The sequence below is a fragment of the Vitis vinifera genome, chromosome 9, assembly GCF_030704535.1.
Source record: "Vitis vinifera cultivar Pinot Noir 40024 chromosome 9, ASM3070453v1".
NCBI lineage: Eukaryota > Viridiplantae > Streptophyta > Magnoliopsida > Vitales > Vitaceae > Vitis > Vitis vinifera.
The window spans coordinates 3940862-3958743 of NC_081813.1; the positions used below are offsets into that span (position 1 = coordinate 3940862).

Below are 17882 nucleotides of genomic sequence, written 5' to 3' on the forward strand. Positions count from 1 at the left end.
TTACAGGTGGGAAGAATCCAATGAGATGGTACTAAAGAACTATTTTGGTTATATATTGTAAGACAGACAATGCACCATTATTGGTCTGCCCACCGTTATTGATGGGTTACATGTGCACAGTGGACATAACCCTCTCCATCCCCTTTCAACATCTTGGTACCAACCACTATTTCTATGTTTTTTTTTTCTTCCTTATAATAACATTTGGGCATACTTTTTTGAGCACCTTGAAATAATTGACATTTTATAATGAATGGGGTGAAAATGTCTTAGAGTGATAATAATAAAATAATTTTGTTTTATTATTACAGCAAGTATAGTTTTTTAGTATAAACAATTTCTGGGTTGTAATGTCTTTTTCTTTTACAAATTCAATTTAGAGTAGAAAATTGACATTAATAATATTATTTTAAGAGGGAAGGGAGAATGAAGCCTTTTTATAATGCTACAAGCACTAACTCCTACATTTATTTATTCGTGATGATCTCACACTTAGTACAAAGGTGAAAGGTGAAGGGAAAAAGACCAGACCATTCCTTCCTCTTCTCGTGAGCACCTACCTAACTCCACCGTGTCGAATCTTAGGTGGTGTTTTTTTTTTAATAGAAAAATTTAAAATATTTAATTTTTTCTATTCAACTAAAAATAATTGTTGACATCATCCAATATAAGTAAATTGAATCTATTGATAATAAGTTTACTTTAGTTATATTGGATGATATCAACAGGTTATTTTTAGTAGAATAAAAAAAGTTAAATATTTTGACTTTTTTTATTCAACCAAAAAACAAACACCACCTTAATATGACTAGAATAATATAACATGAAATAAAATAAAACATATAAATTTAGTTAATAATATGGTAGAATAAGTTATATCTTTGTTAATTAGTATTATATTTAACCAAAAGATAAATGATGAGATTTTTATTTACCTTATTTTTTATATTTTTTTACATGAGATATGTTATAATATATATATATTATAAATTTATTTTTATATTTTTATATTTTTATATTATTTGTTTTTTAAATTAAAATATTTTGATTGAAAATAAATTTTGGTTAAAAAAAGAATAAAAATATTTACAAAATATATATTGTAGAATAATACTGATATATGTATTATTTAATAAATAATAATAATTTTTTTATAATGAATAACATAATATAGAAAAATTTATTTATAGATTATAAATATTTTAATCATGAATATTATTGGAAAATTATCATATTCTTTTAGTAGAAAATATTGGAATAAAATATAATTTTTTTTATTTTAAACAAATACCAAACATTTGAAAATAATATATATTCTTTTGCATTTTTCATTTTATAAATTAAATATAAGTATAATATAATATATTCTATTGCATATATTGTATTAATATAATATAAAATATTATATAATATCATAACCTATTAAAAATGATATTTTAGGATGAAATATAATATTTTAGGATATATATATATATATATAACATAAAATAAAAATAATAATAACATATTTTATATCATATTTGGTTGAACATAAAATAAGATAAGTAGTAGAGTATTAATCCTAAACCAAGAGGTAGGTCTCATGTTTAATAAATTTATTTATTTTCTCAATTTTTTATTTCTCATTTTATTTATTTTGAAATTAAAAAAAATTAAATTTATGATAGAAAGAGAAGAATTAAAAAAATATTTATAAGATATATTATAAAATAATATTATATTATTTAATATATATTATTTTTATATATTGAATAACATAATATAAAAAAGATTTATTTATAAACTTTATATTTTAATCAAGAATATGGTTAAATATAAGAAAATTTTAATTTTTTAATAATAAATATTAGAATGTAATTAAACATTGAAAATAACATATATTTCATTTCTTTTTTTTATTCTTTGTAATCATTTTACAGACTAGCTATAAATATAATATAACATATCATATTGTGTATAACATCTTATGATATTATATATATCGGATAATAATATGAAAGAATATCATATTTTATTGAAAATAATATCTTAATATATAAATTTCTTATTTAATAAAATATGATATCTCTTAGGATATGCATATTTTATTATACTCCATCAATTAATTAAACATAGTACAAAAGTTGAAAACTTAAGATAAAGTCATGATCGACAGGAATCATAGGCTGTCTGGGAATTATTTTTTAGAATAGTTTTATGTTCTCTAGAATAAAAAAAATACAGAAAATATGTTTGATAATAAAAAACTATATATACTATTTTCTATTTTTAAGAACAAAAAACAAAGTGTTTTCAAAGATCATCTTTTAGTTATTTTATGTTATTTTCATTTATTTTTAAGGGTTGTTTTAAGAAATAATTATATAAAAATGATCAAAAATAAAACACTAAATATAAAAATTACTTTTAAAATATATTTAAAAATTATTAAAAATAGGTTAAAAATATTTTAAGTTTTCAAACATGATTTTATTTTACAAAAATCGGAGAACAATTTTAAAAACTACTCTAAAAAGCTATTTTTCAGAATTATTTTTAAAAATAGTTATGAAACAAACCCTCAATATAACATTATTTTTTCTCTACTTCTGCCATATCAAAATTTAACTTGAATCTAAATAAAGTCAAGTATCATTGAGTATTTAGGTTGTCTATTTTTTCTTGATGTTTGAAATACCATAATTTACTACACTATATATTTCATAATAATTAATTATATAATTAGTTAGAAAATTGATAATTAGATAATAATTATGATTTCTAATTATGCTTGATTACTAAGAGAAACATATGTAATTTTCAAAGTTAAGTTTGACTGGTTACTCATTGACTTTTGTGTGTATTTGGTACATTTAGCTATAAACGTAAAGAATAGTGGTCTAAAATTTGGTATTTTTGAATTTTTTTTTCCCCAAAGTATTTTCACAGGTTTTTTTTTTTAAAATTTAAATAATATTATTTTTAAAACGCAACATTTATAAAGCATTTAACGGTAAAAAGATTTTGCATGTGGAAATCTTCTTTCAAAAATGAGATTTTAGTATAGAATATTAGTCTCTTTAACCATGTGATTTAAAAAAAAATTTCTATTTTTAAAAACAAAAAACCGTTTCTAAAAATTTCTAATATTATTTGACTGTTCTTTTTTGCAAATAATTTTTAAAAACTAAGTGAAATAAAAAATAATTTTTAAAAAAGAAATACGAGTTGTTTTCACTAATTTTTAAAAACAAAAAGAAAACATTGATTTGTTGATCATATTTTCTCAAATTTGTTTTTAAAAATTAACTTAAAAATAGTTTTTTAAAATAAATTTAAAAAACATGACCAAGGCGTTTATATTTTAGAAATAGATTCATAATTACCATTTATTTATTTAATAAAAAAGTCTAATTGTGCAATAACACCCTACTTTCACAAGCCCCTTGAATAAAAGCTAGCATCACGTTGAAAGCAATATCCAAACAAACTCCATCTGAAGAGTGGTCTGAATTTGATTTTGAGGCACATTTGCAGAAGCCCATTTTGGGGAGTTTGTTGAGAGAGATGGTGGTGGCATCCATGCACTGTCTTTCCTGTTCTTTAGGTAGCTTTGACCTTGAAAATCAAACACAACCATTCGATTCTCAACCCAATAAAGACCATCTATATCTTGTTTATTCTTCATTCAGTCTCGAACATGCACCCCACGTTCAAGCAACCAGCTCAAAACAAGGCAAAACAAATTCAAACCCTATCCCATCTGTCAAATTAACCTGCTTCTAAAAATACAACACCCAAGTCCCAAATCAATTGGGAGTTGGGTTTCTCCCCATTTTTCATCTCTCTTAGAACAAACGAAAAACAAAGGGAATAAGAGAAGAAGAGAAAGACTTCACCACCTTGTAAAAATACAACTCCCAAGTCATTTGGGAGTTGGGTTTCTCCCCATTTTTCCATCTCTCGAAGAACAACCACAGAAGCTAACACCTATTACTCTCCATCTCTCTCCATTCTCATCGCTTCCACCATTGTTATGCTTGGAGTTCCTTGTTTTTTACACAAGCCATTTGCTTGAATCAATAATGGTTCGAGTTCTTGATCAAGACCAGGAGCCTTACAAGTCTAAGTTAGTTCATTTTAAAGGAATGTGTGAGAATGGAGGGCGACAAACTCAGAGATCAACAGCAGAGAGTTCTAGTGGGGCAGAGTCTCCCCCAGATGATAGGATGATCTCAAGGTCAAAAGCTTTGGGTGCTCACCGCTCCAGGTATGATGGAGCTGGGGCTGGGAGTCATAGCAAAGATAACAGACCCTCAGGCAAGTCTGAGCCTTTTACAGTCTACATTTCATCTTTTGAATGCAAGAGTTTTTTCATTAATTTTACTAAGAAAAAACACATGTTCTATCAACTACATATCTGAATTTTGATCTGGGTTTTTGTCTTCCTTTATGGGCTTGATTCAGACATTGAATTGATGAAAGAGAGGTTTTCAAAGCTGCTTTTGGGAGAGGATATGTCTGGTCATGGAAAGGGTGTTTCATCAGCTTTGGCACTGTCAAATGCCATTACGAATGTTGCTGGTGTTTTCAATCTCTTCCATTTTGTACTCCATATGTATAAGATTTCTCATGTTTTCCCCAATGAGGATTGATCGATGATAGAAGAAATTGTAATATTTTCATCTCTCTTAATATGATGCAGCTTCTGTCTTTGGGGAACTACGGCGTTTAGAGCCCATGCCAGTAGAGAGGAAAACAATGTGGAGAAGAGAAATTGATTGGCTATTGTCTGTTAGTGATCATATTGTTGAAATGGTTCCTCAACAAAGATCGAAAGATGGAACCAGTATGGAGGTACAACCCCCCATCCCCCAGCCTAGCAGAGCTTGATAAAAGTTTTTATGACTCTATGTTGCTTGTTTAATAGGTAATGGTGACTCGGCAACGATGTGACCTTCTTATGAACATCCCTGCCTTACGCAAGCTTGATGCAATGCTTATTGTAAGGACAGTTTTTTCATGACTTCAATTCATTTGAGCCACATATGGGCATTTTGTGTATGACTTATGCCAGGTTTTTAACAAAAAAACAGGACACCCTAGAAAACTTCAAAGACCAAAAGGAGTTCTACTATCCGTCTGGAGATGCTAAAGATTCCAGCAGAGAAGACAGCCAGAGAACAAGTGACAAATGGTGGATACCTAATGCTAAAGTTCCCCCAAATGGTCTATCTGAGGTAACAAGGAAGTGGCTACAGTTTCAGAAGGATTCTGTGAACCAAGTGCTTAAGGCAGCCATGGCCATAAATGCTCAAATTTTATCAGAAATGGAAATACCTGAAAACTACATTGAATCCCTCCCAAAGGTGAAAAACAGAAGAACAAGAAGAAGAATCCCTTAATGCAGATGCTAGCTTACTATCTTCATTGACTTTCTTTTCTTTTTTCTCTGGTAGAATGGGAGGGCAAGCCTTGGAGACTCAATCTATAAGAGTATCACAGTTGACCACTTCGATCCTGGGCAATTTCTCTCTACCATGGACTTGTCATCTAACCGCAAGATCCTTGACCTTAAGAACAGGATTGAGGCATCCATTGTGATTTGGAAGAGGAAGATGCACAATAAAGATGGAAAGTCTGCTTGGGCTTCAGCCGTTAGCTTGGAGAAGAGAGAACTCTTCGAAGAGAGAGCAGAGACCATCTTACTCATAATCAAGCAGCGATACCCTGGATTAGATCAATCTCAACTAGACATTAACAAAATCCAGTTCAATCAGGTGAGTGCATACTATGTCTATGTCTATGTCTAGGGTTCTATTCCATATTACAATGACACCTTCAATTGGACACCGAGAATCATCTTCTGTCCTATTTCCAGGTAGATTTCCTTTTGCAGTGATCATCATCATTAGTGTTATTGCATGATTTCCTATATGGGAAAGTTTTCTTTTCTTTTTCATTTGGTGTATGTTTACTAGGTTGTTCTATCCCAATTTAGAATCTAAACAAGTTATTATTCAGTAGTCACACATTGGTAGTGTAATATTCTACATTGGTGAAGGGAAGAAGTTCCTAACACTGTATATAAAGCAGACTCCTCTTAACTATATAAACGTGTTTTACAGCTATGAGGACCTATTGAGCCCAGAACAGATAAACATCTACATAGAAAGAAGAAAGTTTTTACAAAATGGTATCAGAGTTGGGGTGTGGGACTATGGGACTTTGACTGAGTGTTTTGAATGGTCCCACTCATAATCTCATAGGTCACAATGAGGATGTTATGTCCATGTTAGAGGTGATTTTGATATCCTACATAGGTTAGGGGAAGAAATTCCTAGTACTATATATGAAGTGGGCTCCTCTTAACTATATGGATGACTTTTAAAGCCTTGAAGGCCCATAGACCTTAAGAATGGTGGCTCTAAATGAGCTTCACCAACAAATATAAACTACAACTATGAACTGTGGTGCACCATATAAATCCATGTATTTTGTTAGTGATTGTTCATTTGTTTTCGGCCTTTTTTTTATCACTTATCTCAGTCCAAATATTGAATTCTTCAACCTTTTAGGAGCCAGCCTACTAAATCATCTTTATCAATGGTGTTTCTAGTTATATCCAAAGTTGAAGCTATATTCTTCTTGGTTTGGCAGGATGTGGGACATGCTATTTTGGAAAGTTATTCACGAATACTAGAAACCTTGGCCTTCACAGTCCTTTCCCGTATTGAAGATGTTCTGTATGCCGATTCTCTCGCTCAAAATCCAGCTCTCGCATCATGCAAGAGGAATCCTTTAAGAGGCTCCTCATTGGATCCGGAGCCACTGAACTTCCCAAACCCAAAAGAAGAGATAGAGAAGCTGTCTACAGGGACACCCCAATCGATGACATTGTCAGACTTCATGGGTTGGAATTTGGAGAAGGAAGATGGAGAAGAGAAGAAGGGTTCTGGGGGGAATTCAGAGGAACTCTCCAAAAATGATGAGAAGCCTATGACCAAAATTGCAAATATTATAACCAACAAAAAAGTATCCTACATAGAGAAGCTTGAGAACCTGGGTGGTCTAAGAAGCCCAACAGCACGCCATTGATAACAAAATTAGAGAGAAAGATTAAAACCTGAGAGGGAGGGAATGATACAGATAAATTCAAGGAGGAGAGGGCTTCACCTAGAAATGTAATATTTCAGATCCAAACATAACTTCTTTTGGAGTTGTGTATTTTTTTTTCCTCCTCTTACTTCTTTCCTTCAGCAACTAGGAAGGGATGAGTAAAACTATGTGTTTTCCAAGCATTTTTAAATGTGCTTTCTTTGGTATTTGAATGGCTCTGTAGACTTGCAGCCACTAAAATATGTCATTCTTAATTTTCCTAAGGGTTCATGCATCCTACCTCTTTGGTAATAGAAATTCTCTAAATCGACAGTTTATAATATACTCCCTAGTTCTGACTTTAAGAGCTTCCAAGCTTAACTGATCTTAGTCCATGAATAAATTACTAATTAAAGTTGAAGAAATCAGTTTTTGTTGGTGGCATTATATTTACTATTATAGTCAAAGATGTGTGAAGATAGCATCAAGAATGTCCAAGGGTAGACCATACGAGCTTCTTGTTCAGTAGAATGTTTGATTACTTGTATCATCCTTACTACTACTAAAAACAACTAAAACATTAGATCCTTGTCTACTGAAAGCAGAATATTTTCAAATTCAAAATTTACTGACACCACAAATGTATAAGATTGGTTGTTTAGGGTATATTTTTTGTCTTTCGTTTTGCTCTCAAATAGTATTATGCCTTGCTTTTCTAAAAATTTTCAGCATGAAATTTTAGCTATTTTTATATATTTTTAGCTTTTTTCACATGATCCATCCCTTAGAAAATTGTGGGAACCCTTTTAAGATCTGGTTCTTGTTCTGGAGATAAAGAGTAGAAGTGGTTCATAGGTCATGCTTGGTTTTCTATTCAAGAAAAGTTATAGAGGGCCATTTAAAGGATAAAAAAGAGCTTTTTTTTTTTTTTGATAGGTAAACAAAATATGCATTAAAAGCGTCAAGAAGGGTGCACCAAAATACACAGGACCTATACAAAGACGGCCTAGAGATGGCCAAAAAATAGGGGGAGGGAAAGGACCAAAAAAGAACTATTCTGAAGAGAATACACTTTTGGACATCAAAAGTCAGTTTTCTCTCCAAGTTGCTTCACCCCCACCTCAATATAAAAATAGTACAGGTAATGCTGTAATCAGATGACTAAGATATGATAATCAAACTGCAGTAAATTAAGATTAAACGCAATGCCCCAATTACAATCAAACAAATATCTTTGAATAATTAATAATGGGGTCCTAAGTAGGTTTTAGACATACTTACAAGTTGCGAAAAAGATACATATTGACACAATTAAAAGGTCGAAAGATGCGAATGGCCAGAGAATTAGATCTTGCCACGTGGCCCAGGCTGTGGTGGAAGTTGCGGACCCTTCTTGATTGGTAGGTAGTCATCTGAAGCTGTGGCACTGACATAAGCAAGTACTGAACCACCTCCCAATAGCAAGAACTTGAGCAACAGCCCTCTCTTGGTGAATGGAGCTGCAAAGGTCTCAAAGAATTTGCTCTGCAAATCCCATATGCACATATAATTCATAAGTACTCAGCTAAAATTTTTGAAAGGAACGGAAAATAAAAGTGCTCAAACACATCTTTTCATTTCATAACCTATACCAAATGCTTGAATCCAGCATGAGATAGCTGGATTCAAGCATTTAGCATAGGCCTGAGCATCAACTTCTGATGAACCGAGGTTGCGATCTGCTGTCTTGTTCAATATGCATGTCAATAGGATGACTTGATTACATTTTAGAATGCCAGGATTTTGGTATTACATGAATGCAAGGAATTTCAACATAAGAAATGATTGATTAGCTATACCGTTATAAAACAAAACAAAAGATGTATTCCAACCAGTTGCAGTCAGCAACAACTCCATTGCCATTCACTCTTTTCACATATGCATTCTATTGAATTGAATACCAACATGTCTTCTCAATCTTACAGCCTTAACACATATTGCTCGTGTCCTGTTTTGGCACCTTTCACTTGAACCAAATCACCAATGTGCAATCCTCAAACTTTATTGCACATGAAAAGCTGTAGCACGACCTTTTATCATCTTACTTGGTTGTCTCTTTTATAAGGCCATTAATCATTTCATTCACTGTCCTAAAATGGAAAGGCATCTTGAAAAACTTGAGAATTTAATCACATTGCACTCCAGCTTTTTCCCCAGAATCCATCCCACTATCAATCTACAGGAAACCCTTCTTCATATCCCCTCCTCAAAATCTGCCCCTGAAGATACATACCTATCCTCAAACCCTAATTCACTTTCAGTAGAATATCAATTTTTGCACATATTCTGAAGCCTGAAAAAGCCCCAATATACAGTTTATGATGAAAATTAGGTCTAATTACAACCAAAAAAGAGTTATTCCCATTACCATACACAGATTTGGAGACACTAACCCAATCCCAGACCCCATTTCATCAACTTCTCTTCACACATCCCAATCAATAAGATGAGATAGGAACACATACTATGATACTAGAATTCAAAGACAACATATAGGGATCTTTATACCCATTAGATCTCTTAGACATTTACAAATGGAAAATGCGATTTCTATCAGCAGATTTGGCAGAAGATCCCCTCTAAACTCCAATTTAAATTCAAGATGACAGGCAAAAATGACGAGAAAAAAAGGGACTGACAAACCTGGAGAGGGTTGTATGGTGAAGGTGCATCAGACCCATACACGTCCCACTGTCCAGTGGTGTTGCCCAAATCCTCCAAATCAAAGTACACACTCTTGTCACCGTACTTTGCCACCACAGCACCAGCCCTGCAATTCAATACAGAAGATTCCAAAGACTAGCCCAAGTTCATACCTCCCTCAAACAATGAATGCATTCAGTTTTTTGTTTTTACCTTGAGTTACCCACTCTCAAACTTCGGCGAGCTGGCTTGACGGAGAGCTTAGTTCCGGAAATGGAGCTGCCGGCAAGGCCCTTGATGTTGATAGGTTGTACTGCAGCTAAGGTTGCTAGAGAAGCCATGGCCTTTGCTCTGCTCCAAACTCAGTTCCTTCTTCCTCGGTTGGCTGGCTTTTGAGTAGTAGCAGAGTATTTGGGCTTTTGAGATTTTGCATGGATCATGGGATGCCACGTGGCAAACTGGGTTTTCCTGGGGGATATGTCGAATCCAGATTTGGTGGTGCCATGGGGTTGATGGTGGATAAGGCTATCCATTCATGATCTTTTGTCATCAGGTCTGGGTCTGGCTTGCTGAGGGTGGGAGGATCTGTGGACACGTGTTTTAATCACGGAGAGTGTCGCACCCTCTATACCGTACTACCTGAATGACCTTATCAATCAATGAAGATTCCAAATATACTATCACAGCCGTCCAATTTTCCTTTTTTTTTTTTTAAAAAAAAACTTTTAATTCTCTAATGATTTTTTTTAAATGATAAAAATAAACAAATAAAACTTAAATCTTGACTTGAAAATTCTAAAATATATGCAAAAAAAAATCTAAATAAAAACAATTATTTATCTCTTTAAAATATATGAAAATTATGTTTTAAAAATGAGATTATTAATATTAAATTTTAATGAAAGTTTTATTAATTAGTTTTAACAACGGTACTAAAATGTTATATTAATAATAATAATAATATAAAATAGAAAAATAGAAATAAATTAAAATTATAAAAAAATATTTTGTCTTTACTTAAAATTTAACTTATTCAATTATAAAATATAAAAATTAAATCAAATTAGAAAATTTTAAAATTTTAAAATATAACTAAAAGTTTATTAATGTGTATTGTGTCTTCCTTTTTCAATTTTTTTTAAGAAAAAGGGAAAAAAATATTTTTAGAAAAGAAATTAAAAACGAGAAAAAACGTGACACTTAAAGATTAAAAGAGAAGAGTCATAGAATCAGAGTAAAGAAAGATAGAAAGAAGATTCTAAATTCAAAGAATATGAGACTTATAAAACATATTCATTTTTCCTAATTTCCTTTAAGGGTATTTTTGTCTTTTGCATTTCATGTTCTTAACATCAATTATGTTAAATATATGAATTTTAAATCCATTATCTGTTTTAACTAGCTTTAAATATTCATTGAATCTAATTCCTAGGATCTCTATTCATATAGGTTGGGTTGCCATCACACGAGATTAACAAAAAACCTCGTCTAATCATGGATAAAGAGTAATAATTAGAGTTAGTAATGAGGGAAATTTTAAAAACCTAAATCGGAAGCAATGACCCTAGTCCTTGCCCCATACCTATCCCATCCTTTTTTCGATTATATTATTGTTTTTATTATAAATGATTTTATGCTTTTAAAATAACATACTATATATAATTTAATTTTTAAAAATATTCATTTTAAATATATTAGGTTATATATAATTTTATATTTAAAAATTAAAAAAACTAATTAAGGTTGTTGGGAATGAGGAATTTATTCCCTTAATGAGGATTCATCTTCTTCACCTTACCTAGTCTAAGATAGGGAATGGAACGAGGATGAGAAATAAGTTTAGAAAATTATTTTTTAAAAATGTAAGAATAAAAAGAGATGAATTGCAATCTTTACAATAAAAAATTTTAATGGAGAGGATTCCAATATTTATATTAATTTAAAGGAAAAATCGAGTTTCTACACACTCATATAAAACTAATCATAAAATAGAAATCTTCTAAAAATAATTCAAATTTCATGTACCCACCGATCAAATGTAGTACTTAAGATGATCAAATGTAATACTTATATCATTAAAAGGTGATACCTCAATAATTGAAGATATTATATTGGACTAAAAAATGTATAAAGTATTAATTATTTTTAAATAATTACTTAAAATTTATATTTTATAAACTCGATTTTTTATTTTGTGGTTTTTTCATTTGAGTACTTAGAAACATATTTTTCCTGAATTTAAATTAATTTAAAATTCATAACAATCCACACATAAACATACAAATTAATATTAATAATAAGTCCTTCAAATTTGAATTTATAATTTAAAAATCAAATTTTGAAAATTTGAATCACACTTTAATGTTATTAACAACCAACACCTAATGCCTGTTTGGTGTTTGGTGTTGACTCCAGGGATGAGAAAAACAAACAAGCAATGACATTTGACTTTAGCACCTGCCATACTCAAATCATGTTGACTTTGTTCCCAAATTGGGATGGAAATCTTGTAGAAAGATGGGTAATTTGCATTGCAAAGCAGACTAGTCTATTGGACCGATCAAAATGAAACCCATAATCAAAATGAACCGATCTCTGATTTCTGGGTCTCAATTACTAAACCTGCTGTCCCTCCTAATCTTTCCCACATCTCCTACCAAAGCCTTGTAGTTTGAGAGCTTGGAAAACCCATATGAGAACCTCTCAAAGAGCTGCTCCAGGCTAATCCCAAACCTCACCACATGTGAAAGTGTCCTGGGATCTCTGGAAATATCAGAATCAATCTTCAGCAACCCTCTTCCATTCAATGTGTCTATGAAGTAGCGATTGTCGAATGATGTTGCAGTGGCATCATTTGTCGCAAAAGCTATGTCTGACACAGAAGGACCGCTGTAGATTGTCTTCAACACGAATGCATGGGAAGGTGATATTGCAGGGTCAGCTCTCGGCCGGAGCCTGTTCTCAAAGTTCCGGCAATGGCCTACGCCTAGAGTATGAGCGCCTGCAACCAAATTACATTTAATTAGAACAACAGTAAGTGCTACGATGCTGAAGCTCTTTTTTCAAATTTTATTTTGGCGAGAATTCATTATAATAGATTTTTTTTCTATTTTTAAATTATTCTCATTAGTTATAATTTCCTATTTTTGTGTTTTGGCCATATTGTTTCCTATTTTTGTGTTTTAGGTTTATGTATATATATTCATTCTTAATCAATGAAAAAGTTAAGTCATTGTTTCTCAATAATCCTCTCTCTACTTCAATATGGTATTAAGAGCCTAATTTTCTTGGACGTATTTTCTTCATCTTTTTTTTTCCCTTCTCCTTAATGGCTTCCGATGCATCCTTCTCCTCCACCAACGATCCTATCACCATCCCCTCCTTACAATCAATCTCTCCAATATCACCAAATTGTCATCCACCAATTATCTCACATGGAGCCTTCAAAACCAATCTCTTCTTGAAGGTTATGATCTTCATCACTTCATTGATGACGCTCATACTCCACCACCACCCACCGTCACCGTCACTGGTGTTGCATCCTTAAATCCGGCATACACAACCTGGAAGTATCAGGATCGTCTCATTTTTAGCACTCTCCTTGGTGCTATCTCTGTTTCACTACAACCGCTTATTGCTCGCACCACCACTTCCCTTGATGTATGACAAACCTTAACCAATACCTATGCCAAATCATCTCGTTATCGTATTAAACAATTGAAGGAACAATTACAGCGGTGTACCAAGGGCTCTCTAACTTATTGGACTTACGCCTTTGCCATTGTTGTATATCTCATCAACCGTATGCCCACACCCACGCTACATCTCTCATCTCCTTTTGACAAACTCTTTGAGTCTCCATCCAACTACACTAAACTTCGAGTGCTCGATTGCTTATGTTAACCGTGGTTTCATTCTTATTTTCAACATAAACTTGACTCTTGTTCCACTCCTTGTGTTTTTCTTGGTTACTCTTCAACACAAAGTGCCTATATTGTCTATCTTGGTCATCATCCAATTTCCTCAGCAGATCAACTTGCCGACACTCTTACTAAACCGCTTCTACGAAGTCACTTCCAAGAATTACAGGTCAAGATTGGCGTCTCCTCCGGAGCTCCATCTTGAGGGGGCTTATTAGAGAACTCATTACAACAATTTTCCTTCTATTTTTAAATTCTTCTAATTAGTTGTAATTTCCTATTTTTTTGTTTTGGGCTAATTCTAGGATTGTTTCCTATTTTTGTGTTTTGGGTAGATTGTTTTCTATTTTTGTATTTTAGGTTTGTGTATATATATTAATTCTTAATCAATGAAAAAGTTAAGCTATTGTTTCTCAATAATCCTCTCTCTACTTCAACAGTATGTACCCATGAGTGCAACTCCCTCTTCGATACTGATAATATTCTTCTAGCCGAAAATTTTGATTAGTTCATCAACGGAAATGTCAGCTTTAGGAAGCTGTTCATCAGCTCTCTCCTTGCTTGCAACGAGGGTGTCTCTTCTACCAGTCAAAACCTCTATATATGGTCCCCTTATCTGCTCTAATACAAATTAAAGTCACTACACATGTTGATGTCTTCCACAGTTCCTTGATTCTTATACATCATGAGGGACACAACCAAATTCTTATGATCAATATCGTGCGGAAGGTTGAGTGCAAACATTATAGTTTAAGAATATAAAGATAGAATACGAGGTTTTGATGCGATTGGATCAAATATGTCTATGCCCATGATAAGAGTTGGAAAATATGAGATTTTTTGGAACCAATAATTGTATTTGGTTCTTTCATTCATGAATATAGGCATGTTGAGTTGAATTATGCTAAAACCTCATGTTTCTTTGTGGATTGTTGTTTTTATATTCTTGAACTAAGATGTTAATATTGAAGCTCTTGACACAATAATCAAGGCATATATATGAGCATACAAAAGTGATCACATAGCTTCATTGAGCTTGAATTTCTAAGAAATCAAGAGTTGAACTTACCAGAAAGATGGCCTCCCTTGCAGCCAACTGGATGATATCAGCACAAGAAACAATTTGAGGACACATTCTCGAGGGAGCTCTTTATCTCATCAATGGTGTCAAGTTTCCGGATTCCGAAATTCTTCTTAGATAATGTCTTACTTGTGAGGCTACTCGAATCCCCAAGAAGAAATGAAACAGCACAACCCTGTAAGAAAAATAAATACAAGCTTTAAGTACTTCAAACACTTAAAAAACAAAGACAAATTAAAGAGAGAGAGGGAGGGAGGGAGGGAGTAACTGATAAAATTTTAAACGACATAGGATCACATGTAGACATTAAAACATTCATTAAATGACAATAAATGAAATGTTTACTTTGATTAATGCCATGAAAAGTCATTTTCGTGTTTCACTAGTGTCCAAGAATATGTTTAGTTCGTGATGGTATGAAAATCTGAGTTCGATGAGCTCTTCTTTTTCTACACCCAAGATTCAATCCGTGTGTGCTATCAAGACAATTATGCAATGCGTCTTTTTTTATATATATATTTATATATATCACATATTACACACATTATTTAGACCACTTGACTTAATGAGTCAGTTAAGTGAATTAAGATGAGCCCATAAAAAAACAAGTAATAATATGTATCAAGTCCCGTTATGAACCACAATGCAAAAATAAAATAATATTGATTTATGACATTATCACATTGATTATGTAAGATTACGCATAAAAAATTCCAACGGTAACTACATCAACTCGACAGTCATGGAAAGTGAGTCTTAACAGGGCCGCAATAGTGGAAGGATGGCCCACCATACTTGTTCTTGCTTTCTGCTTTACAATAACCTCTGCGCTCGGACAGCTATCCCTTTATAGAAATGAAGCTCAAGCCCATCAACCCTTTCAGCTGTGTCTACAACCCCATTTGCAGGGAAGGAAGCCCACAAAGCCATGGCCAAAAGCATTGGAAAAGCTTCAAACCCCATTTCGTCATTCGATTCTAGTCTTTTGTTCTTGATAGATATGGAGCCCTCTCTTTATACAGAGGAAGTGGAAGAGTACCATTTATACGCGGTTCTGTTCCATGTTCAGAGATGTAGAGACTGGAGTGCTAAAAGGTGGTGCATGTTGAAGGTTATATATCACACCATCTGGACTTGGTTCAGAGCTGGTTTTCCATTTTGTCAACCTTGATAGTTAATGCTGGTGGTACTTCTGCGTCGGAGCATTTAAGAAGGAAGTTTTAGAGTTTCCGTGGTCTCCAAAGATTAAAAATGGATGTGAATGCAACTCAAGAATAAGACATCTCCTCCCCTGGGAAAGCCACCTTTCCATGCCCACACCCCGTTGTTAGAGGAGGTTTGAAGCCATGTGAAACTTAGAATGTGGAAAGGTCCAAATTGTAAAATGTTAAACCTACCCATTTCCCAATCTCCACTGTTGAATGTATGTTGAAATTTAGAATGTTGAATGAAGTAACAAACAAATGGAACTAAAGTATAAGTTACATATGAATGGAACTCACGCATGAAGTCATTTGGGTTCCATTTGGAAATTGTTTTTAAAAATAATTTTATAAAAATATAAAAATATATTTGATAAAAAAAAAAAAAATCATGTTTTACTTGTTTTAAGTTATTACGTGAGATTGGTTTTTTTTTTTTTTTTTAAATAATGATATAAATATAAAAAAATAATTAAAAGATAAACTACTACATACAAACTTAATGTTTAAAACATATTTTTAAATATAGAAAAAAAATAATAAGAAAATTTTAGATTCCCAAAAAACGACTATCCTATAAAACATTATAAAATTTTTTTTCAAAAAGTAACCTCAAAATATACTTTGAGAATTGCTTTGGAACTTAAATGTTTTTAACTTATTTTTTATATTTTTTAAATATAATTTAAAAATAATCTTTATTTTTAATTATTCTTTATATTTGTATAATTATTTTTTAAAAGAAAAAAAAATAATTAAAAAATATTATTTAAAAATATCATATTTTCTATTTAAAAAAAATAAAAAAACTAATTTTTATTTTCTAATTATCATATCTATCTTCTTATTTATTTTTATTTTATTGAGCAAAAAATTATTTTTTAAGGCAGTTACCAATTAGAGCTTATTTTCCTAAATTCATGAAACTAGGACAGGGAGATCCTAAACCACCACAAGGACATGATATTCCCACGCCCAAACACACCCAAAACCCAATCCACAAAGATTGGCAAAAACCAAAACCAACCCACATCCTCCTCCCAAACCCAGCAATGTCTCTCCTCCAATCTCTCAAACTCACCACCCCATTCCTCCATGGCTCCAGCAACCTCTCTCTCCTCTCCAAACCTTCCTCCACCTCCCTCGCCTCACCACCACCCCCACCCACCTTTCTCCCCCCAATCCGTGCTATGAAGTCCATGCAGGGCCGAGTTGTTTGCGCCACCAGTGATAAGACTGTGGCTGTGGAGGTGGTCAGACTTGCGCCACACCCAAAGTACAAGAGGAGAGTGAGGAAGAAGAAGAAGTACCAGGCACATGACCCAGACAACCAGTTCAAAGTTGGGGACGTTGTGCAGCTCGAAAAGAGCAGACCCATTAGCAAGACTAAGACTTTTGTTGCAATTCCAGTTCCAAACAGGAACAGGGCCAAGAGCCAAGAGGCAGCGGCGGGAGAGCTTGAGATTCCATTGGAGTCTCAGCAGGCTTAGTATGCTTTTGTTTTGTTTTGCGGTGGATGCATTCGAAGTGGGATTTTGTTGTTATTGTGTTTAAATTTGTGTACTGAATTGGGTTGAACTGAGATAATGAATTTGGAATTTGGTTTTACAATAATGCTTCAATTTTAGCTTTGAATGTGGGGTTGTCAATTGGGTTGGGTTTTCGTCTCTTTTAGAGTTCTATTTTCTGGCTATGCTTGAATTTTTTTATGGGGTGTGGATTGAGTTTCATTGTTGTAATTTGGGGTTTTCTTTGTGTTCTATCTTTCAGATGGGGTTTAGTCTCTTGATGATGAGTTTCTTTTGATTTTTTTTCTGAATTGGATTCTGTATGATGCTTAATCAATGTGCTACTGGGCTTCAATAAGGTATTAAGAACTATTTGGAAAGGATAAAATGGAGAGCCTGGAAAATGATGAAT

The 17882-nt window shown here is 32.6% G+C and overlaps 4 protein-coding genes across 4 annotated transcripts; 2 read left to right on the forward strand and 2 right to left on the reverse strand.

The window, feature by feature from the left end:
• The first annotated feature begins 4627 nt into the window (after positions 1 to 4627).
• On the forward strand, positions 4628 to 7408 carry LOC100261758 (rho guanine nucleotide exchange factor 8). Its single transcript, XM_010656355.3, has 5 exons — positions 4628 to 4836; positions 4910 to 4984; positions 5076 to 5348; positions 5439 to 5759; positions 6640 to 7408. Exons 1-5 carry the CDS (start codon positions 4720 to 4722, stop codon positions 7075 to 7077), a joined length of 1224 nt encoding a protein of 407 aa, XP_010654657.2. The 5' UTR covers positions 4628 to 4719; the 3' UTR covers positions 7078 to 7408.
• An 838-nt stretch (positions 7409 to 8246) lies between these two features.
• LOC100241224 (photosystem I reaction center subunit VI, chloroplastic) lies at positions 8247 to 10311 on the reverse strand. Its single transcript, XM_002284460.4, has 3 exons — positions 9973 to 10311; positions 9760 to 9886; positions 8247 to 8601 (listed from the first exon to the last, which is right to left on the reverse strand). Exons 1-3 carry the CDS (start codon positions 10098 to 10100, stop codon positions 8422 to 8424), a joined length of 435 nt encoding a protein of 144 aa, XP_002284496.1. The 5' UTR covers positions 10101 to 10311; the 3' UTR covers positions 8247 to 8421.
• Positions 10312 to 12368: 2057 nt separating this feature from the next.
• LOC104880303 (peroxidase 21-like) lies at positions 12369 to 15723 on the reverse strand. Its single transcript, XM_059739834.1, has 5 exons — positions 15584 to 15723; positions 14890 to 14935; positions 14749 to 14775; positions 13271 to 13322; positions 12369 to 12760 (listed from the first exon to the last, which is right to left on the reverse strand). Exons 1-5 carry the CDS (start codon positions 15721 to 15723, stop codon positions 12369 to 12371), a joined length of 657 nt encoding a protein of 218 aa, XP_059595817.1.
• Positions 15724 to 16950: 1227 nt separating this feature from the next.
• On the forward strand, positions 16951 to 17597 carry LOC100251530 (small ribosomal subunit protein uS17c). Its single transcript, XM_002284432.5, has one exon. The coding sequence runs from the start codon at positions 17015 to 17017 to the stop codon at positions 17450 to 17452; it is 438 nt and encodes a 145-aa protein (XP_002284468.1). The 5' UTR covers positions 16951 to 17014; the 3' UTR covers positions 17453 to 17597.
• The last annotated feature ends 285 nt before the right edge of the window (positions 17598 to 17882 follow it).